Source organism: Dromaius novaehollandiae, chromosome 2 (genome assembly GCF_036370855.1).
Source record: "Dromaius novaehollandiae isolate bDroNov1 chromosome 2, bDroNov1.hap1, whole genome shotgun sequence".
Classification (NCBI taxonomy): Eukaryota; Metazoa; Chordata; class Aves; order Casuariiformes; family Dromaiidae; genus Dromaius; species Dromaius novaehollandiae.
In genome coordinates this window covers 128,983,617-129,007,670 of record NC_088099.1, presented here as the reverse complement: position 1 = coordinate 129,007,670, position 24,054 = coordinate 128,983,617, and the positions used below count along the sequence as shown (strand labels likewise).

Genomic DNA, 24,054 nt, shown 5'->3' with positions numbered 1-24,054 from the left:
TGTCTGCCTGTAAGCCTGTCTGCCTCTCTGTATGCCAGGAGGGGCTCCCTGAGAGCTCGGCGGCAGGGGCACCAGCTCTCAGGCTCCCTCTTTAGATTATGCCTAAGCTGAAAGACGTATCTACACTGCCGGTTAGACATGTTCTCAAATCCAGATTTGCTTATCTTCCACACTGTTTGCAGGCAGGAATGCTCAAGCTCTGGGGCTGGTGAGTGGAGTTACCTCTCAGCCCACAACAGCCCAGACTCTGGTTCATGCAGACAGGACAGATCAGGCCTGAGTGGGAGCACCAGTAGATGTTCCCAACTCAGTCCTTCACCAGCAAGACAGATGCTTCGAGCTTGAGGCATAGCCAAGATGATAGCCCACAGTTTTGATGGAAAGCTGTCAAGCTGTTGGGGAGCCTGAACTTCCAAGCCATGGAGCCAAGAGCTTAGAGTGGCTGGGGTGGATGTGGGGAATCTCCTCCAAAGCCACAGGGCCTGAGGACTAGGCAGGCCCTGCTAATAATGGTGACACTCACAAGAACGACAATCAGCAGCTCCAGGAGGGTACGTTCTTTCAAAAATACCATGTGTCTGCAAGATATTTCAAAAAACTGAAATTTCCAGGGAAGTGAAAGCCTCAGTCTTTGGCCAGGTCTAGGCCTAACGTGCTGCTTCCCACATAGTACAGGCTCTCCTCTTGCTCCTCCCTCCGTACTTTTCTGTAGACCTATGACAATCCATAAGCACAACCCCACTCTTCAGCATGCAGAACCTGCTCTTCAGTCCCTTGGATAAGACATCATCTTTCAGATTAGAGTTCACGTTCCTCAGCAATAAGGCAGGCAACTACATTCCCCATGTCTTATCTTAGTAATGAAACTTCACTGGGGTTGTGTGGCCACCAGGGAGTAACATGCACATTTCCTTTCTCCATTTTCCCACATGCTCTGTTATCTATTTGTATTGTCTGAAGATCTCAGATGAGATCTGAATATTACCATCCTAAAAGCTGTAAGAGATCAGGAGGATAAGACAGTTGCCACGACGCCCTGCGGATCAGCTGATCACACAGGAAGGATGGTTTCCTTGGTCCCCCTCAGCACACCCAGGACAAAATCCAGAACTTTGTCTTGACATATCACCTGACATGAATACAACTGCTCACTTGCACATGGGCCACATATGAAGAAGATACTGTGCTATATCTTCTCCTTCATTTAGACTACTATACTTGTGACTGGAGATGTCAGATAATTCCCTCATTACCAGGGAAATGCAAAGAGCCGAGATCATTCTATGAGCTCCCACGATTTAGCAAAGTACCTGCATCAGTAATTTTTCCATACATAGCTTCAAAGTTCTCCAGTGAATAAGCTGCTACGATGTAATGTTAAGGCCATAACATACCAATTTACAGAAGATAATCTACTCTCCCTAAGATGTATATGATTAACTTCCATTAAAGTCAGTGACAGTTACATTCATGTATCAAGAAGTAGCTACATGTCTATTAAATATCTGGTTATGCACAACAAATGAAAACACTATGAACTTTATTGAACATGCTGGTAAGATATGGTAGTATTTTCTCTTCCTGCTCTGGGTAAAATGCAATACAACCATAAATCAGAAACAGATTTGGAGAATAACTAACATTGTTATTCTCTTCTACAAGTCTGAAAATCAATCCTATACATATCACTCACTAATGGTATTATTTATATCCAAAACAATAACATCTTTACATACCCTTAATGAAATAAAACACTTTTTTTTAAATTTCAAGAAATCATGTCTTTTATTGTAAGTATAAAAAATAAATACTTCACTAAGGAATGGAAGAAAAAATAAAGCATATTTAAATAATTTCATTACATTGCAAGATTCCAATTCATCTGTGAGTGGTTTCTTTTTAGATGAAAAGAAATCAAAATATAGGACAGATGTTAGACAAACCACATTTGAGGTCTATCGCACACTGGCATTTTTCAAATGATTTTGGCTCATCTATTAAATAAGGTGTATTTTGCTTGATTTTGAAAAGGGAAACATCAGGAAATATTTAAAGGCCAATTGCTGCCAATTAACTTTGATCAGCAAAAGTTGCATTTGAATCTTTTAGATTCTTTTGCCTGTCTGGAATAACACACATTTCTAAATTCTAGCAAAACAACAACTTGATGATTAATGTGTGTTGGCAGCCCCACCACAAGCTTGCTTAACAGTTGGGTTTTAAATAAACAGCTGTCTTCATAATGATGGGAAAGAAATCTGACTGTTTTCATGTTTTCTTGTTATTAAAATATGATCAGAAATTGCTTTTTCCCTTTCAAGATGAAACAGCCAGGCATTATGGTGACAGTCTCTTTCAGCAATTCAGATAGTTTTAGAATGATCTCACACGAGTCGCCAAACCAGAGTCTGTGTAGGCTGGAAAAGCCCTTGGCATGCCGACACCAGCAACTCACAGCATGCCGCAGGAGAGAGCCAGGAGTAACACAGAAACCCGAGCACATAACAAATTGTACCTGCCACTGGGGAAGGCAGAAGACCCAGTGTAATGAGCCACTGAGACTGACAGCATATACAACATTAATGATTTCCTTCGGGTTTAAGCTAATACTTCCTCACAGTGGGACGTAAGTGAGAAATCTGTACCCAACCATTAACTGTTTATAGAAGCTGAAGTTTAATATTTAATGGCCTGTACAGACTATTGAATTCTAATGTTTATAGATGGGCTTGGTGTATCCACTTCTACAACTTGTCTACTGTGGTCATAAATACAAAGACCTGTGAGGACAAAAAGCTACCGTCCAAACTACTGGAACCTTTCGGTGCCAAGGTGGACATTTTGCATAGACATTATTATATATTTTAATGACTAAATCATATAGGGCTGTTTTCTAACATTTCCATAGTAAAACAACGAATCCAAAAATGTTTTTCCAACTATCTAATAACTCCTAATCAGGAATAAATGTTAAATAACCATTATGTGTTTTAAAATAATGAACACTTACTTCTAAATCATTAAAGAATAGGTGCGTGTCTGCCAAATTGAAAATCATCTCTTCCATTCGGAGTCCAAGGGAAACTGAAGTGGGTGGATCCTTAAGGAAGAAATTAAAAGAGTACACCGTCACTACCATTCATAACATATACACTAGAACGTACACTAGAGGAACTATGTTTCAGGAGAAATTATTTAATATGTTAAAAGTAACATCCACACGTTCGGTTTAACTTCAGCTGCTCTCCAACTCTGTAGTAAAACACTTATCACTAACACTTTGAAATCTGACTTTGGCTTACAGCGTGATTGTGCAGCTGGACCTCGGCTGTCACCCGCGTGTATTCATGCACAGGTTTACTGCCCTCAGTGTAGCACTGCAGAAAGGGAAGGATTCCACCAGCTGCAAATCCAATTCACCTAAAACTTCTTCAGATTTTACAACTGTTTACCAGTTTTATGATCAGCCAGGGGCATGATAATGGTATCGTTACTCGAAACAAACTCTCAGTGGCCACAGTGAAAGGAGTCGATCTTGGGAGTACCCATCAACTTTAAAGACAATCTCCATTAATATTTTATTTACAAATCACAATTATATTTAAAACCACTCCTTGATTCTCCACAACACCATGCTTTAATTACTCTTTCAGTTTGGCCCACCCATGCAGAGTGAACAAATCTATTGTTTGTTATTAATACATAACACACTTTAACTTCTCTACAGAAATTACCATAACAACTTATTCCTTACTGAGCTAATAAACTCCAAAAGCATGTTCAGCATTGTGGTTACCAAATGCATTACAGATGTTTTTCTTGTTTTGATTTTTTTTGTGTGTTTTATATATTTTCAATCTGAAAAATTGAAAAGAAAGCCTAATATGTATATTTGATATACAGTTTCTCATTTATAATGCCAAGTACATCCAAGTGCACAGAAGCACGAGCTTGAAAGAACATGTTATATTATCTCATGATGCCCTCCACTAACAACATTAGTTTGTTTGGAATTATATTTTAAACAGAACTGCAGAAGTGACAGTCCATACTTTACTTAAAATAAATGAATATTCTAAAACTGATGACAACTCAAAGTTAAAAATAAAAGATGAAATCTTTAGTTTCTTTTTCCACCTTTCAATCAAATTAATAGGTGTTTCAGCACGATCTCTGAACTTTCAAACTTGTTTCTATAACCACTGGTTAAAAGGAAAATCATAACAGTAGCAAACAGTTGGAAAAGTGTGGTGATTTGTCAGTCTGTCTGTCTTCTGGAAATACCCAAAACAAAATAAAGCTAACCAGAAAAAGAATTTTGGAAAGAAGCATTTAGAAACAGAGCTACATGGCACAGAGAAAACATCTATTCTTGAACTGACACATGTTAGGAGTAAACAAGTTTTCTAGTATCAAAAAATAGCCCTTAAATAGGACAGAAAAAGCGTGTCATATTATTTTGTTGATAATAAGGATTCTGCCCTTAAAAATAAGTCTTCTATTTAAACTGGTACCACCAAAAAATAGTGTTTGGATTCTTAATTCAAATGGAAAGACTTTAAAATATGAATAAAAGTATTCTGCCACTCTATTTTAATATTGCTATATTTGTAGACCTATGTCTTGCTTTTTTTTTTTTTTTTTTTTTTTTTTTTTTTTTTTTAACTTTTGTAGGCAAGTGAGGTGGAAAGCAAGTGACATTTTCTCAGTAGAGACCTGAGGCTACTTTTCCCTCTCACATTCCTGCATATCTTTTTTGCCCAGTTACAACCCCAGCATTAGTCATTTTTTAAACTGATGACGAGAATTTGGATTTCTCCTGAGCACTAACAGAAATCACCCAACAGAATTCTCAGCTCTAGTTATTAAAAGAAGTTAGATGCTGGATGAGGTGTCTAAGATGCAAATGAAGATCACTGGCTACATCTCAATTATCGACTTCTTTCATGATATTATGGACCTAATTCCATTCTGATTTTCCATTAATAAATATGAACATTATTTTGAAAAGCAGGATAGACTGGCAGACAGTGCATGATCTTTGTTATGAACCCATGTGGTTCATTTTAAACAAATGCCTGTAAATACATTTTAAGTTTCAATTTATACAAGTTTTAAATTAAATACTTTACTAAACTTTTTTATCACACATGTGGGTCTGAAAAGATGGCTTTTTGTAATGCCTTTTGTGAACCATTTTAGTCAGTTATTTTTTAAATGGTAGACAAAACAAAACGAGGATTTCTCCAAAGTAATATTAAAAGAATGTCATTTGCTAGGTTAATTTAATTAGGAGAAAAACAAATAAGAAAATCATTGGCACCTACTGAAAACGTCAGATTAAATGCCATAAAATCTAAGAGAAGAAATAAAACAGGTTTCTTTTCAAAGAAACCTTAATTCCTTCATTAAATGCAATCTCGTTGAATAGAAAGTTCCACTTAGCATAAAAAATGTGTTAAAATGAAGCTCTGGATGCCCACATGCTTAACAGAAGCAAAAGCCTTAGGGTTTTAACTATCTATGTAGTTAAAATCTTGCTACTGCTCCAGTAAAATGCACAATCTACAATTCAGTGCCCTAAGGCACTGCGGTGGATTAAATTCTGATGTCGGCAGTGGCTGAAAACTTTAATGAAGACAAGGCTAGAATAGGGTTAAAAAAAAAATCCCATGCCAAGCCTTCTTTTGCAATTTTAAGCCACTAATTGCTAACTAATTATTGTAAGGTGTCACACAATGCGAAGGAAAGCTAACAATCTGTTCTAGTTTATTGGGATTTGCAGGTTCAGCTGGAGTGTCTTTGCAGGTATGGTCAAAATCAGGTACAAATCTCTGAGGGAGGTACGGTTTAACTAAAGAAAAGAAATACCAATGTCAAACTGCTTAAGCAGGCCTCTTGTTTTGAATACTGGTATTGGAGCCAAAACATTGTCTGTATGTCATTTCTAAATTCTACCCACTTGATCTCATTGTTTCGTGGAGAAACAAGAAGCTGAAAAACAGGAAAGTTCACTTTGGGTACAAGGCTTATTTTCCACTTAAGCCTACAGGTCACAAATGAAGGGTTAAGTGAAACCAGGCTTTGTTTTCCTCAATCTCTAATATATAATAAAACATGTTAAAGCAGCTTATAATCTAAAGGAAAATTCCTTTAAAGCATCTGAATATAAATGTCTTCATGGAGAATGGAAATTCATAAGACCACAGTATTCTAGTGCCAATATTCAGAAATATTTCCACCTGCTTCAAGATATTGACACTAAATAAGGCCTCAACATTTTCCAAATTTCAAAACATTATGAATAGGCATCTGGCTCAAAACATAAGTTTTCATAAGTGTCTAAAGCATTAATGTCAATTAAAGTAACTGATAACTTGAAGTATTTGGTCAACAGATCTCTCTCTGTACATACATAAAAAAATTTTTCCAAATGCTAATAGAAAAGTTGTTCCCATTTTTTTTTCCTGGAAGTACAACATCATAGTTCTAGAGTAGATTCATACATTTCCACGAAATTCACAAAATTTAAATCAGCTGCAAATAAAAATGTAGCAGTTTATACTATAAGCAGGCAAACTGAAAAATAAGGGTATTATTTTGTTGAAACAATGCTGAATGACAAAAGGAGGAAGAAAACAACACAATAGCAGCAAAAGGAAAGAAAAGACGAAAGAAGGAAGAATATACAGAAAACAGTGGCAAAAATGAGAAGTTAGGAGGAATGAGGGAGAGAATAAGGAAAAGAAAATCTATCCCTTCAGGAAAAAGGCTGCTCATCATTTGTAGTCAGTCATCAAGAAACTCTTTCAGGCATTATGAAAAGAGCTGAAAGCCAAGTTGCCAAATCCCCACTATTTAATTAGGATATTTTTGTTTGTTTGATTCAGCTTTTGTATTTTAACGGTTATGTGAGCAGCCCAGGTTTCATTTTTATAAGTGCGTAGAGAAACATGAAAATGTGATGTTAGATGTTAGAAGACAGGTGAAAACAACCAAAATTTCCCTCAACAATTTTTGCTCTTTTTTAGACTGACTTACGATTTAGGACTTCTGATTTTAAAGTTCAGAGATCAATAGGAAACTCTCTTTAAAAAACTGTACACCTCCTGTTGCTGCAAATAAACCCTAGAATTCCTATATGACAGATACATGTTGTTTTAGTATGTTTACTTAGTACATTTGACACTATCTTCCTCTGATGACTATGGATGTTGGTAACTATTGCCTGAAGCTGTGAATAAGGCAAGAGAAATTGTGGTATGAATGAAGCTTCAGGGAAGCAAAGCAAGAACGACATATTTTTTTGACCAACACTGTAAGCCAAGGATGGGTATGTTTCTATCCCTATCTGAAAAGACCTAATATTTATTCACAGTGCTCCATGCATTCACTCCCAATGGAAGCAATCGTCCTTTTTAGCATGAAGCATGTGATGTCCAGTGTCGCTGTGTTATGTATATTTGCTTTGCAGTGCAGCAACAAGACTCCATGGAGCAAATGCAGAAGCATTCAGTCACGTGCTGCACAAGTGGAGGCAGCTGGGCTAAAGCTGCACCTCAAGCACAGAGCTTGACAGCAACAGGACTGCAAGCAGGAGTTGTGCACCTCCTGTCAATGCACGTATTTATACCTCTGTGGGGCTGAATACCAGCTACTGTCCTCAATCTCATGAATCCAGCAATAAAGGTGTTTATGTTCAGGCCCCAATTAATGAAAACACTATTGGGAACTACTAACAAATGGAAAAAATATGCTGGCACAAGCACTTCTCGGCAGGGACTAATTGCATGTTTCCAGCACTGCTCTGCTGCCCAAAAGCAAGTGGTGAGCTTCTGTTGGCATGGAGCTGCTCATTAAGACTGGCACTTTTCTCCTCATACTGAACTGAACTGAACCGCCAGATTTTTGGGGGATCTGCAAAAGCTCTTCTTGGAAGGAGTTTGTCATCTATTAAAAAAAAATTCTAGCTTATACCTCACGTGATGTGAATTTTGAAACAGCAAAACACAGATTTTGGTGCAAGCTGAGACATTAGCTTTCAAAAGTACTACCCCATAAAGCAAGATCTGATTTCACTAGGGCATTCCAATCATAAACCATTTTTATTCACCTAAAATTGTTTTTCTCTTCTGAGAATTACTGAGAAAAACCCAATCTACAGACATTTTCATAACTTTCATTATGATTTAAAGATCGTGCATAACAGAAAGATGCAACACACAAGCAGGCTTGTAAAAACATCAATCAATAGGGAGATTAAAAAAAGATGAGGAGAAAAACGTTGGACTTATCTGTCTGTGTCCAGAAGTATTTTGCCTTTTTAATACACAGTATTCCAGTACCAACTGCTAGAATTAAAATGTTATTTTAGAGCTCACTCCTGAAAGTTCTTAATTTTTTGAGAGGAGCCAGGCCTTTGCAGATTTTGGTGATATCAACAGGTTTTCACAGGCACTCTACCTACAAACAAAACCTCAAGTGGTTAAAGTATTACTCCCAATGATATTTAATTATTTATTGCATACAGCAGCTGAATAAATGCAAAAAAATGGAAATGTGAAACAGCTTAACTCTTTGATCTTCTTATGTCTTGAAAAACCAGTACTAGTATGTCTCTGGAAAATTAGCTAATGTTTTGGTCTTTCCATAAAACAGTAAATACTACTGCAAATTAACATCAGTTTCTTGACACTTACCCTTCCATATCTGTTAGCATAGGACCCTGTAAGCAAGGAATGGAAAATGATGATTGTCTCATCCAAATCCCAAATGAATACTCTCTGTAAAAAGAGAACCAAATCAATGCATTCCTCTGTGAACTGATACTTCAAATGGAAAGTTTAAACTTGAATCAGTAAGTGCGCAAATAAGAAAATTGTATTGAAATGGTTATGTATTAAATAGTTTCCTTGCTATTTATTTTCAGAATTAACAAGTTTCTTCCAGAACAGTGTAATACAATCTGTTATATTTTTATTACAATTGCTATTATATTGAATTATTCTATTAGAATGAAATTACAGTTATTGTCAAATACACACAGAAAATGATATTGTACAATATATTATTTTAAAGCCAGATGTGAGATAAAAACTGAAATATACGAAGAAAAGCCTTTTGAAATTAAATCTTTTGGGTTTTAATTTTGTCTTTCTGCAAGACTTGCTCACAAAACAAAGTTCATATAACTGTTCTTAAAAATGAGTAAATTCCTGCTAAGTGCTTAAATCCTGTTAACCTGGACTCATTTTGAATGGGATTTAGGCACCTGTAGGATGTAAATGGTGAATTTAGATGCTACATATGTCAGAACCCATGGCAACAGTAAATAATTCCTTCATTTATACCCGGCTTGAAAATATGTATGTTTTAAATTTGTCCTCTGACCACACACAAAATGATATTTTAATGAAAAATAAAGGGTTCAAATATAAGTATTTTAAATCCTGGAGGGATTGTATTTCCCATGATGACTAATGGGCTAAGCTTTTGGAAAGGAAAAGTAATGCAGTGTGGACCTTCATAGCTGTGGTGTGTCACTGGAGATGTGTTCTGAACATAAAGTTTGGTCCACGCAGTGGAATGTGAACATAGCATGAGTGAACAAAAACCGCTATTGTGCTATAAGTGTCTGCTGTCCAAACTGAAACCTTTCTTTGACTTAGGAAAAGCTTTCTTTTTTGTCAGGAGGAGAAAAAATCCCATTGTTTTTCAGAGAAAGTAGGTCCTCTTCATGAAAAAGGCTGCTTAGGTGAAAAATCCAATCTTTCAGGAAAAAAAAACAGAAAAAAATCTCAGTTAGCTCTAATGCCACTAAATTTTTGATTTGTATATAAAATTTCTCTCTGCAAAGTAACAGTAAAAATAGCAGAGTCTGTAACAAGTGAAAGACATCTAGTATAACATACCTCTAGATCTGAATCAGGTGGCGGTGAAGGATTATTGTTTCTTCTGCCACGTCCACGTGATTTCCCATCTGAGCTGCGACGCAATCTATCTGAATCCGAATCTTTAATTGGTGTTGATGGACTGTGGATTGTACTGTACTCTGCTGTAGTAAAGAAATTACATTTTTTACCTTTCAGTTTAAACTTCAAAATGTTCAGCTTACTTGCTTTTTGGATGTAACATTAAAAATAGGATGTTCATTAAAAAATCCTAATTAAAATAATCAAATCTATAACTGCTAACTGGCAGTAGTAATAAATAAATTAATTAATTCAATCAAGTACATGTTATATGTAATCAAAGAATTATTTATTTCAATCAGCAGATAAAAAATGAATCTATAACATCCTCATTCTACCAAATCATAGAAAAGATCATATCTCTTTGCACTCTTTTTAAACCCCAAATGAACAATTTTAAGGGATATTAATTAAGAATACTTTTTAAGCTACTTTGATTTCATTCTAAGTCAAGTTTTCAAAACCTTGCTCTAAGAGAGAGAAGACATTTTTCTATTTTTAACATCTACAGACTCAGTAACAGTGAAGTGACTGAACATTAACAAAGCAGGTATCCATAGCAAACTATCCTTCCTAACTCATTTCAGGACATGTGAGGTGCCCCTCAAAAAAGCAACAATACATTTTTTGAAGCTCTCTTCAAGACTTCCTTTCACAGTCTTGAGTTTCCAGAGAAAACACTTTCTTTTGTTTCCATGGCTATTATTCAACTTTTTTTCTAAAAAACCCCTATTTTTGTGAAGCTCGCAGGCATCTTCTGCACACAACATATCTGTTGATTTCACTTTTCAGTTAACATAAATTACTCTTTAGAGTTCAATAAATGCATCAATAATTCGAATTGATACCAATTTACTTTTTAAAGCAGTCAAGGCCACGGTGTTCCAGTTTGAACAGACAGGTATATTTCTCACAGAAGTTATCCTTTCTCCTAAAAAGCATCCTGCTGAGGTCAAAGGGTAGATTAAGGTTGACACCAGGAGACTCGGGACATCTGTGTAACTTCACTTATTCAGAATTTCTCGAAGTAATAAGGATTGCTTGTACCGAATTTAAAAAAAAAAAGCCTTGAAATGATTATTTTTTCCCTAAATATCTCAGGTTACATTAAACAAAGCAGAAAAACTAATTACTATGTAACACCATGTAAAAAAAAGACTCTTCAAAAGAGACTCAACCTATACCTCAAAGAATGTTTTTGTGCATGTGCTGAACAACAAAACCATTCTGCCATCTCAGTCTACACAACTAACGACAGAAGAGATTTAAACAAAAACCTGGAAGCCATTGTAAGATACTGTTATTTAAACTTAAAAGACCATGTACATTCTGATAGCATATATACAGCAGAGTGTGGTGAGGGCGGGGAAGAAATAAGAGACATGCAGCTTTCCACCTTCACAAAGAACTTCATTTCAGTACATTGCACTCATTCTCCAACACAGGCATGAGTCATTTGTCCGACCAGGCCAGCTCCTCACTTGCTGCAACCACTCATCACCCTGCCTGGGGACCCTGACTTGGCTGAGCACACGAGGTCATTAGCCCACCTGTATCAGCATCATTCCCAATAGAGATTTGGCTAACTCGTTCTTACAGATCTCTCCAGGCAACCTCTTCTGCTGCTTTAATAGCCATACCATTAGAAAAACAGTACGCAACCTCAGCGTTCCTTGCTGCAATTTAAGTTCAATCGATAAAAGCAGATACAGCAGTCACTGTATCTGTATGCATTTGAAGACTGTTACCATATCCCCTTTGTTATTAGGTTAAGTAACCCCAATCCTTCCTTGACAATCCTGCTTTTTAGGCTCTGGTTATTGTTCTCTACAGTCTCTGCAAACCGGACACACTGCAATCCAAAGCAAACTGTTGAGCAGAGCAAAGCTTTACCTCATGTGCCTTGCGAGCTACCCTCTCCCGGGTACCACTTGGTGGGGGGCATTTGCCTTTTCTGCAGCATTTTCAATAAATATTTATGTAACGACCCCTCGACCATCTTCTGAAGAAGTGTCACCTAACTAGTTGTTTCTCAAAGATTAAATGCTAATTTAAGCTATAAAAATACGAAGTTTAGCTGTTTTAGCTATAGAACTGCTGGGACAGAGGGCTTTCAATCTACCAAAAGAGTAATGGAAATCTATACAGGCATCTACCACATTTTCTGAGGAAATGAGAAGATGGCCAAATATTGCATATGAACTGGACACACAGCACTGCTAACAGCTGGAGCTTCTGAGCATACTTTGGAGAGAGCTACAGCGATCAGTCAGTTACAGATGGTAGTAACCAATGGGTGAAAATGTGATACAGTGTATAAGAAACTTATTCTATGTACGTAAAGAGAAACCATAGCAAGTATTCTTTGGATTAAGGCTGCTTGACAGCCAAGCCAGTTGCTCTCAGGTCTTCATAAGCAAACCCAATTAAAGAATCGAGTATCCATTCAAGCTCTGAGCTTGGACAAGCCCAAGTCTTGTCCCTGACAAATTCTGGAGCAAGAAAAACAACAGCGGGTGAGGGTACTTGGTGTGCCACTAATATCTGGAGTACTGAGAGTGGTCTGCAGGGAAAGGTAGAGGCTGGAAGGAGCTGCCAACATTCCCCATCCCACATTTGTGCAGTTCATCATTCCTGCCTAAATGTATACCTCACACCTGCTCCTGTTCAGATCAGATCTGCATTTTTTGAGTTCTCATTCTGTCCCCAAAGAAATTGCAGCCCCTCTCAGCATGGTGTCCTCCACGTATTTAAAAGGCAAACACATTCTGTTCCGTCATCTAAATGACTAATTAAAATGTGGTCTGGTACCGGGCCTAAGACAGATGCTGAGGAATGTCAGTGTAGCTGTCCTTCTACTTTACCGGTGGGCTTTTACTGGCTACTCTCTGAACATGGCTTCCTAAACAGCTTTGTGTCATTCTTCTAGACCACTTTACCCCAGGTCGTTTAAAAGATTATTAAGTGAAAAGGTATAATTGTTGGGGCAACAAAAGCCTTGCTGAAGTCATCCTATATAGCCACAACACGTTAGTGGCATACCCATTGTTCTATATGCGCAAAGCCTGCTATACGAGGAAGTTGAACTGTTCTACCTCAGCTGACTTCATAGTATAGGACATAGCATAATATTAGCTAAGGGAAAGTATCATGTTTCTAAAGTATTGAATTTACTTTTATTCTCCTCTTGAGCATCACAAAAACAGGGATGTGCAGGAGAAAATCCAAAACTCTAGAAAACCACGAGCAGAAAAGGTGGACAGGATCAGCTCTTCGCCGCCTGTTCCAATATGAAAAGCACCACGTCATCAAATGAAGCTAGCAGAAGCCAGGTCAAGCAAAAAAGGGGTTTCTTGCCAAAGAATGCTGGGTTCACACTAGATGACACAGGTTCAAGAGGAACGTGGAGATATCCTCAGAAGGGATGTGTTCAGGGTTGCTACAGCCGTGCCTGCTGTAGCAGGTAGTGTTGCTGGTCTGTAGGACCAAACAAGTAGTGCCAACCACCACCAGGCCACACGCCACGCGTTTCTGGGAGATCCTTTCAGCCTAGGTCTAGCCTGGTGGCCTCAGGGCCCTCATTAGTGGCTGGAGGAATTAGCTGCTCTCCAGGAGGACATCATCCAGCTGATGTCCTCCTGAAAGGCCCCAGCCGGTGTGCTCTGGGACACTCTGCTGAGCCAAAGCGCAGGGAGAGGGACAGACTCCTGGTCCAAATTAAAATGCTAATGTAGGCACACCCTAAACAGACAAACAACATCAGCTTAGGAAATCTCCCGAGAGGAAAATATCTGGAAGCTGGAAAAGTGCTCAGGGCAAGTCTTATATAAGTTGAGCCTGTCCTCACTGCTCCCTTAGCACCTGCATACAGCCACACTGTGGCAGCCAGGAGAGGGGCTGGGTGCTACCTGTGTCTTCACAAAACTATACTAATATTGTAGCAACAGTTATTCTTTTGCATCTGTTAATGGATACACGTAATTTTAGATCTCTCTACTGTGGTACCTTTCCACACTCTGCCTTAGGCTTTCTAACACCAAATGTTTAAGCTTGTTTCAGCTTCACAGACTCTTCCTGTATCTTGATCAAATCTAATAAACTCTATTTTCTCCAGTTAATAAGAAAAATACTTTTAACCCAGATTCTATTAATGTATATCTCCTTTCCCAAACCAGACAAAAAGTATACTTAATTGTGAAAAATAAAATGTTTTCATTCTGTTTTACACAAAAGATATGAACCATACTGTAGCATGATTTTCCCCTATGCTGCAAAGCACACTACTGTTGCAACTTGCCATAAAATGTCATAGGCAAATACTTGCCCGTTATACATCACTGCATGCAGTTTCCACAGCATTGTGTCACACAGAACAATTTTCCATCATCTCATAAATTAGAATACTTTTACTATTTTTGAATAGACAATAGAACCACAGAGATACCATTTGCAACATCATATTTAGTAATTCCTTTCTTTGTTACAGAAATTCTCCCTTTGTATTTCTGTAAGAAGAGCAACTATTTTCATTTTTAATTAAGTACTAGGAACTAAGTAATTGTTGTATTTTCTTACTATTGACTTCAATGTACTCTACAGAAATAATATGAAATGATCAACTTTGGGGAAACCTAGCTGTCCCACAAATCCAAAAATCAAGTGTAGCCCATCTTTCTTGGTAACTCTGCTTAGCCTGAGGGTAGAGTGAGGCTCTTGCTGTTGACCAAACCATTGCAAATTTCATCAGACTTTTTTCTTACTTCATTAAAACAATATGTAAAAAATAGTAGAAGCATGCTATCAAAGTAATCCTATCCCAGCTCACAATGTAAATCACATTGATGAGATGGTCCTGGTATAGCTTAGTCAAATGTCTCTGCAAATAGGTATATACAAATATTTTCCATTTAGATTATGCCCTAATTCATGGTTCTCCACAAAACTTTTCATTAAATTTGAATAAATATCTTAAATGCTTAGTCCAGTGTTATTTCAACTTCTGTACACCAAAATAATAAAAAAGCAGTTCTAATATACCAGTCTCATGCTATTATTTTCTTACTTTTGTGTAAATAAACCTAAACACAGAATCTCATTAGCACCTAAAAAACTTCTTCCTATACTACTCTTATGTATATAAAATTGTATCAGAATTAACAAATGCAGCAGAATCATAGGGGTATCTGACAATTTTTTTACTTCTCTATGAAAAAATATGTTATTACTACATTAGTAGTAAGAATAAGTAAGAAAGAAATGCAATAATACCTGTTGACAGGATCAGAGAGGATGTCTTCAGTGTCATTTTGGAAAAGAAAAAGGTTAAATCTCTGTTTGAAAAAACTAAACGGATATTTGTCTATTGAAGACTACTAGAGTATTATTGTAACTTTGACAGAAACCCTCAATATTCTGATAAAAGAAGCTATTAGAAGTATTGGCAAGAACTCCTATTTATTTCAAGGCTTGGGTGACTTTTGATTTAAGATAATATATTCAAAATAATGACAAAATAACATAATAACTGTATGTAGTATAAATAAAAGTGTAACAGTATATATTGGCAATATAGCAACAACTATACTAACAGACTCTGCAGTGGTCCAGAATTTTTTTCTCCAGCTTTCAATATTGAAGAAGAAAACAAGGATTAAGCAATCCCATAATGGACAGATAGTACATCTCTCCATAGTAGGCCTTTCTTCGCAACTCACTTTTTGTGGTTTGGACACTTTGAAATTATTATTACTTTTAATCATACTGAAAAAAATGATGAACATTCCATTTATCTGCTTTAAAAATTATCTATTAAAAATGTATTGAAAAGTGTTTCATGTTCTTGGCCTCAACATATCGTGCAACAAGGAGTCAGGTTATAATATTATTAAATAAAATTCAAAAGAATTACAAATTGTAGACTCATTGCCTTCAGTGTAAAAAATGGGAAAACATCCAATATTAGAAAAGCAAAACCAGTCCTGTAATTTATGCCTGTCATTATTACATCCAATCTCATTTCCATTTTTACAGAATTTTTATTGTGCCTCCTTTCTACACAATATACTTCTTATTTACTTATCATTTATATTTATGAAAAATAGCAAATCTAAGAACACTACTAATTATTGTAAATACAGCATACAACTGCAAACTAACATGTTCCTGTACAGGTATTAGTCAAAAGTTGTCTATATAGTCTCTCTGCTCAGTTTCACTTTACTATTTTGATTTACTGTGATGAAATATAAGGAGAAAGCATAAAAGTAGCTTTCCATTCTGCAATACTAAATGTGATACAGTGTTTGAGGAAAAGGTAGTTTAGCCTGTAAGAGCAAAATGGTGACCCATGACTGAGAACAATTTTTGTTGAGTAGAACAGATCTTGTGGGGCTTTTAGTCTGCATTGTAAAGTACGTGAGTAATATGAAAAACAACTTCTAGTAATGTTTTAAACATACTTGTTAGAGAAACCAAGAAAACAGAGAGATTAAAACTGAAGAACAATGCAACTCTCTTGCAAGAAATCCAATCTAATAAATCATAAATACAGCTTCATACAAAATAAAAGGATAAATTTGGATTTGTTGATTATATCTCTAAACCAAAATTTTCACAAATCAAAAAAGTGTTATTACCAGCTATGATGATAGAGATGACGTATTTCAAGAGAAAATTATTACAGCTTTAGAAAAAAAAATACTCATTTTCTTCATCAACTCTTAGAAACACTAATATCGATGTTCCTCAAACTACTTTAGAACACAGAGTCTGCCATAATGGATTAGGGAAAAATTCCATTTAGTCCAGGATAAATTTCAACACCGGCCAACAGCAAGTAGCTCAGTAAGAGAACACAAACAGGACGAGCACATATAGTGCTAATTCATCCAGCATCTCCAGTGATTTTTCGTATCAAGACTTCTTGAATCAAAGCTGGTATCTGTGTATGTCTAAACTATGAGTTTGTCTATGCAATGCTCAAATCTGCCCTTTTAGACTCCACAACATCTTGCAGCAAGGAGCTGCACAGCTGAACCAAATGCAGCCTGAAGAAACACTGCCTTTTGCTTGCTCTGAAGCTACATTCATTAACTGTCCTCCTGTGTGAGCATTGGAAGGGATAGTGAATTATTGCCACTAGCCAATTTTCATTATTTTTTGTTGTTTACTTATTATTACGTGTCTTGCATACTACAGCTCAAACGATGCCTCAGAATCTTCAGGCTTCTGTGGAAATCAGCAACTCGCTGCTCATACCTGGGATGATCTGCTCAAGCATGCACTGAAAGCTCATCCCAGAAGGAAACTGCTATTGTACTGCTACTCTGAAGAAAAAAATTTTTTATTGTAAACCGAAAGTTAGAACTTTACAAGCAAAAAAATGATTTTAAAATTCTTACTTTTGATAATAAAATTTTCTGTGAAATCTGAAGCAGAGTACAATCATGTCATACTAAGTTTTATTATACTATTTAATAATTTTATGATTGCTTCTATTTCCACTAGCAAAATTACAGATTTCTGCAAAAAATAACATGAAAGAAAATAACATTAAATTGTATAGCTGATTTTTGCAGAAGGGGACTACCAACCTTTGCATAACCAGGAGGCTTTGTCATGAAATCTCCAAGGGCAAAACTATTCTCAGTGCAGAAACTCCTCTCCAAGCCGCACTGAAACACGCACGCTTTAACTGAGGTTCACGAAACGCCTTTTTTCAGACCCTCAAGGAGAAAAGAAACGAGAACTACTGAGCATGGAAAATCTCAGGTTCTTCTGCAAGCGTTTCTGCAAGTATCGCTGTATGTCCTGGAAAACCTGGACATCCCTAGCATGGGGAAAAATTGCTTATTTAACTAGGGACTGTGGGAAACCATAAAAGGATTATTTTATATTCAGACAAGGAATTTAACATGAAGAAAATTATCTGAGACTTCTGAGTCTGCAAAATCTACTAAAATATCACAAGAGCACAACATTTCTTTCTTTCTTTTCGCATGTTCCTTAACAGACTGCTCTGTTTCACTTCCTGGCCAAATGCATAGAACCACCAATGTCTGTGAAGTGACTCTGGTGCCTCTGCAAAGTCTGAAAGCTGCTCTGTGCTTGTCCTGGCATAGTTCAGAACCACACAGCTTTTCTTTTCTCAAAATACAAAAGATGTCTAGGGATATTAACATCTAGTAAGAACAGCTGCAATTCAGCAGCTGCAGTCTGCAGTCCATCCTAATAAAGGGGTATAACAACCTAACATGATAGCTCCGCACTGCTCTCTGCCATCCCTCGTACACAGAGTTCAAATTGTGGAGCAAAGAAGGGAATCGTCATTCTAACTTGACCAGATATGCTAAGATATTCCACAGGAATCTGAATAACTGTAATAAACTTAATCACTGTTAAAATTTGGTTACTTTGCTCATTTGTTCTGTGTTTTTGATCTGTGAATTTCATTCTAATGTGCCTTTCACTTGTCCCCATGCCGTCAGAATTGCTTTCCTCTGTGCTGTTCCTCCTTTTCTTTGACTCAGTCCTTGCTTTTAGCTCTCTCTTACATTCTATATTCAATACAGGAGCACCCAAAGGAATGCTAACACATCCAACCCAACAAAGCCTCACTTCAGATTACAATTTATTAATTTGTTACTAGCTTTACCCACACGATGAAGCTCATTGCCAGTCCTGAAATTACCCATGTACCAAAGTAAGCAATGCCCGTATATGCTTGCAGATGCAAAAACTTTGACTCCTTGAAGATCTGGAAAGAAAGATCTCTTTTGGGGAGATCTTCAACATTTCCTTTGCTTTCTAAAAGACCCATCACACTTGTAGTCTCAAATGAGTTATTTTAAAAATATTGTGTATTTATACACATACACATACATACACATATATAAAACAAAGCTCTACTGAGCAAGAAGAAATTTAAAAAATTACTTTGTCCAAGGGAAAATACCAGGCACAACTCTGGATTTACTGACTGGTTTTTGGTTCCCTTCTTCTAGGGTTCAAGGTCTGCAAGGCACAGAAAGGTGCTATATTCTTCCCACCTAATTTTAACATAGGAACATAGCACTGGTGGGTCAATCAGCTTAAACTCCTTTCATACCAGTGGAGAGTCTGGCATCTCTGGATTAAGAATGTAGTTAAATTGAACTCTAAATATTGCTCTAGAGCTGCTTGTCTCTTTCCGCTGAGGAGCCTAAATGGGTATGTTCTTAACTTAGGTGCCTCATTTAGGTGCATAAAGACAAATGGGGAAACCTGGGCCTAACTATGGACCTTCTGCAACCATTTCCACATCAATTAAGTGGAAGAGAAACACAGCTTCACTCCTACCGTGCTCCTGCTAATTGAGAGTGGTCCACAGGAGGTACTCTCCCAAATGTGCCCTTCTCTGATAGACCAAGATAATCCACAGCCACATTAAGTCACTTGTTCTTGGAAAGGCTTAGAAGAAACTTCTTCAGAATTATTATATCAGTAACATAAGTATCTCCAGGACAGAGATGCCAGTCCCAATAATGTAAGACTAGATGTGCACACAAAAAAGGAAGGGGTATGTGTAAATGGAGCAGTCGTAAGACACTAACATGTGTATAGATTTCAATACACAAGAGAGAACTCAAATTAGAAGAGGGTTTTGGTCCAGGACCTATCTGTGAGAAAGTCTTCCAAATTATTCAAGTTTTTGGACCAAACAAGAATTTACCAGATCTGAGTGAGAAAAGAAAGACTTCTCAAAAAGGAACTGATAGAAAAACCCAGTGCAGGCTTGTGTTTTTCCAAGCAAAAAAAATTCTCCTGTTTCCACAGAGAAAACTATTTAAATATGAAGACACTGACTCTTTGACTCAGCTATTAAGTTTGAGCTTGAGAAAAATATTCCTCCTCTCCCCATACATAACTTTACTGTTGCTTTTAGAAAGCATCAAATAGTTCTTTAAAATGCATACATATGTATATGAAGATTTTGCAAAAATCAAGACCCATATGATATAATAGTTCAATTTCAGTCGCCTTGATAACAGCTAAAACTGGACCACATTTGTTTGTTTGGAGTAAGAGGAATTTATTGCTTCCAAATGAAAAAGAAAAGCAAACAAAAACACAAGAAAACAAATCCAAAAAACTAAAAGCAAAATGAAAAGCAGAGTAACTATGCAGACTCCAATACGCATTCATATATTTAAAAAGCTTCCCTTCTCAAATACACAGATGTACATATATGTGACTGTATGCGCATACACACATGCAGAGTCTGCCTTTCCTATCCCATTTACTATCACCAAATGTATCAAAAGACACAATACCAGGTATATTTTCTTCAGGTACACACTCATGCATAAAAACAGAATGCTAGCAAATGATATTAAAAGCTCATGTTGCACATGCATAACAGGTCCTGTAAAGTACTCAAAAAAGGAAAAAATAAAAACAACCCCTGCCAACGAAGCGCCAAAACAAAACCTTCTCATAACTTTACCAAATCATAACTGCTTTTTACCATGTAACCCAGAAACACATCCGCCCCCAGCACTTTCTCTTTGACAGATTTCAAGTTTCTGCCATCTAATAACTGCTGATGTGCTTGTACTGTTTTTTTGGGTTTTTTTTTTAAGAATGGGAAAGGTATTTTTCAACCTTCATTTCCAAAAAACAGCTGGAGCAGTTTGGCCTAAATGTTCAAAAAATATCTCAACTACTAAAGGACTGCCAAATTCCAGCAAGAAAGGTAAAATGACTGGGAAAAAAATACAAGCCACTGAAAATCTTTTCTTAAAATGGAAACACTTGTGCAATCTCAACTACCCATTACAAGCATTATTATGTCCTTTGAAAGTGAAAAATACAAAAGCTCTCTTTCAAGTGGATAGTCGTACTATGGTCGAGTTCAGCCTTGCTTAGGAAAAGCCAGAGGAATTGATCTTAATAAAGACAGGGCTTAGAAGTGTCAGGTTTTGGTTTGTTGTAAAGACTTTCCCATATCCTGCAAATTTTAACAAAAAGGTTTGCACATCAATACAAACAACCTGTATTTTGCACAAGCCTTAAACCTCTACTGATCTCTGTTTTTCTTTAGTCTATGTTCTACTAGAATCTGTGCAAAGACGTGCCACAGACCCAGGATTAAGCAATAATAATAAAAAAATCAACAACTAAACAAAAAAAACTCCAATCGAAACCCTTTCAACTTGCAAAAACGTGCCTCATAGGGACTGTAAAATCCATGTAATTACCTGCTGCAGGATCTGTAACCGCTTGACTGGTGACGCCAGATGGTGGTTCTTGAAGCTGGTATGTTGCATTTGCGGAGGGTGTCGTTGGGCTGGTGTTGCTGTTTGTCATGTAATGTGAAGGATACGGTGAACTATTATAATACTGTGCATATTGGCCCTGGCCAAAACTGGGATAAGAGGGATATTCCTGCAAGACAAAAAAAAAGCAACTGAATAGTCTATCAAAGTTTTGCTACTTTTTCGTATGAATTCCAAAATATAACTGCAAACATACGTCAGACTTTCGGCACGTATGCTTACTGGACTGTATGCTGTAGGACTAAAACTGCGAAGCAGTAAAACTAAATCTAAATTACACATAACTTAGCATATCTTCTCATACAAATAGATTATTAGACACATTTCTTAAGATGGATAAATAAGAACATAAGATAGACAATTAGCTTTTTTATTGGAAGATGACAAACTGAAGAAAAACATTTATAAACATTCATTTAGCTTGAAATTATGCTAATTCTTACAAAGAGCTATTTGACAAGTAAATTTTTTCCAATAAATGAGAAGCCTAAGTTTACCAAAATATCCTCAACTCCTATTTACAAATTTACCTGCTGTGAACTATTAAATCCAGTAGAATTTGTGAGTGAATTATTTCCAGCGTATATTCCTGATGATGTCGTAAAACTGCTGCCTGAAATGAAATGAAAAATTATATGAATTACTACAACACATTATTGGAAAATAACTTCCATCACGTAATTATATCATCAGGATATGGCATACTTGTAATATTTCCCATATGTTGATTGATTTGGTTGTCATCAGTTGTATAACATGTCAGTATAGGGAAAGTGATAATTCATTGTTCCTATAACCTGTGTTTCATCATTTCAATAGAAAGAAAAACTGCTTTCATGGAAACTTGAAATTTAGAGTGGGATCAGAGCCACCTCAGATCTACACCTCAGTACATTTTGCCTATCAGGTTCCAGGTATTCTGCCCTCCTTGTCTTCCTGCCCCTCTGGATTATCCCCAACATTGTGGAAGTCATGAGGGTTTTTTCACTTGCATTTTTTGTTCAGCCATAACTGCGAGCCTTGCCCTGAGAGATGCCATGTCCCCTTGCTGAAGCCCACAGGCTGACTTCCTCCTACCACCATCCAGAACTGGGACCTCTCCTATCCCTGAGCCGCAGTGCTTTACAGCAACAGGAAGCGCCGTAATTCCCTGCTCTGAAAAACTCCATCCGACTGTGAAGCCATTAGGATTCACTAATCGATCATAGACAGCCTTGGGCCACAAACCTCCATCTTCTCTGATAGAGTCTACCAGGCACGACACAAAGGAAAAAAAAGTACCTCTCTTAAAAGCGAGACCAAAAATTGAATTACTGTCTTCACCCCCCTCCTCCTCTCACAGCCCCCCCTCGCAGGCCGACAAACATAGACAGATGGGTCTCTTGTTTAATACCTAACCTGAGACGCCGTTCCACAAAAGGGCAGTAACCCCCTTTCAGCTGTTTTGCCCTTGCTGGTTGTAACCCAGGAGCGACACAGTTACCAGCTGAGACATGGATGCACAGGGTGAAACCACATAAAGCCACAAGAAAGTCTGCAATGAGGCAACCTATTGAACTCCTGCAGCAGGAGACAACCAGGGAGCGAGAAACTCGCATTAAAGCACACTGCTTGTTTACAGCCTCCCTCTCCACGGAGACCTACCTTAGGACAATGATATACTGAGATCTGTGGAGGTGAGCAAAGGAGGTAAAGAGACCGACAGGGATGAAAATCAATAGGGAGCCAGGTGTACAGATTCACTGATCCTCTGATATGCCCAGCACAACTCCATTAACAACCAAATCCTACAAAATGGTTATGCATTTAGAAAAGCAATGGTCCTTGCAAATCGAAACTGCAAGGAATGCAGGGCTGTATGCTTAGTACAACCCATAAAGGGCATTTGTGAGCCATTTACTTTTTTAAATTAAAAAGAAAAAGAAAGAGGCATCCTAGCTATAGGAAGTCAGATTGCTTTGACTGCAAAAGTCACTAAAAACATATACAGCTTAAGCCTCAGAGTAGATGTGAAGTATGTCTGACAGCAGTGGGAGTAAAAAAAATGAGCCTTAAACTTAACATGTGATAATGACTGTAAACATTTCTCTTCTATTTGCTATTAGTGCTAACGTTCTGTGGTTGTTGATAGATGCTACTAATCCTGTGGACTAAAATCAGATTACTTCAGCAGAAGAGTTGACATCCAAGTTTAGCAGATAGTACAGATAAATAGTAGTAATGAGAAAAACATGTTGTTTTAAATTTAATTTAAAATTGGAAAACAGATGTTATTTTTCATTATAACAAAGCCCAGAGCAAAATACAGCTGAAAAATATTTTAAATTGCAAAACTTTGAAATGCTATTTTATTTCTAAGAGTGCTTTGGCTGGAAAAATGTAAGTTACTGTCTCTTTTCATTTCTGTAGTTATTTCTGAGTGATGCAGTAATACATTCAAACATAATGTTTATAGGTGTGTGGTATGAACAGTTCTAAAAAGATAGAAAAGATCTCTCATAGTTGCAAGGGAAGAAAAAAAAAGAACTTTTCTGGATGAATACATTATTTTTCCACTGAAAGTTTAGCAAATAATTTGCAAGAGCAAATGAGAAAAGTAATTACATGCCAGTCAGCATCTCTGCCTCTCAGACAAAGACACACACATACTAACACACAGATCTCTCTCTTTCATCTTATGGTCAGCACTGGCTCCTATGGAGGAGGGGTAGGGGTCTCCTAGACCGTAACAAACATGAAGCAGGTTTCTCAGAAACTGCTCCGTGGGC

At 37.0% G+C, this 24,054-nt stretch overlaps 1 protein-coding gene across 10 annotated transcripts in view; it reads right to left on the bottom strand.

The window, feature by feature from the left end:
• EYA1 (EYA transcriptional coactivator and phosphatase 1) overlaps positions 1-24,054 on the bottom strand; it is a 168,557-nt gene that overhangs the window by 34,680 nt on the left and 109,823 nt on the right. For all 10 annotated transcript variants that reach the window (XM_064507408.1, XM_064507407.1, XM_064507402.1 and 7 more), the window contains 5 exons: positions 21,817-21,899; positions 21,209-21,395; positions 9,912-10,054; positions 8,700-8,783; positions 3,011-3,100 (listed from right to left, as the gene is read on the bottom strand). In XM_064507408.1, the coding sequence (XP_064363478.1) occupies positions 3,011-3,100; positions 8,700-8,783; positions 9,912-10,054; positions 21,209-21,395; positions 21,817-21,899 (587 nt within the window). The remainder of the gene's footprint in view (positions 1-3,010; positions 3,101-8,699; positions 8,784-9,911; positions 10,055-21,208; positions 21,396-21,816; positions 21,900-24,054) is intronic.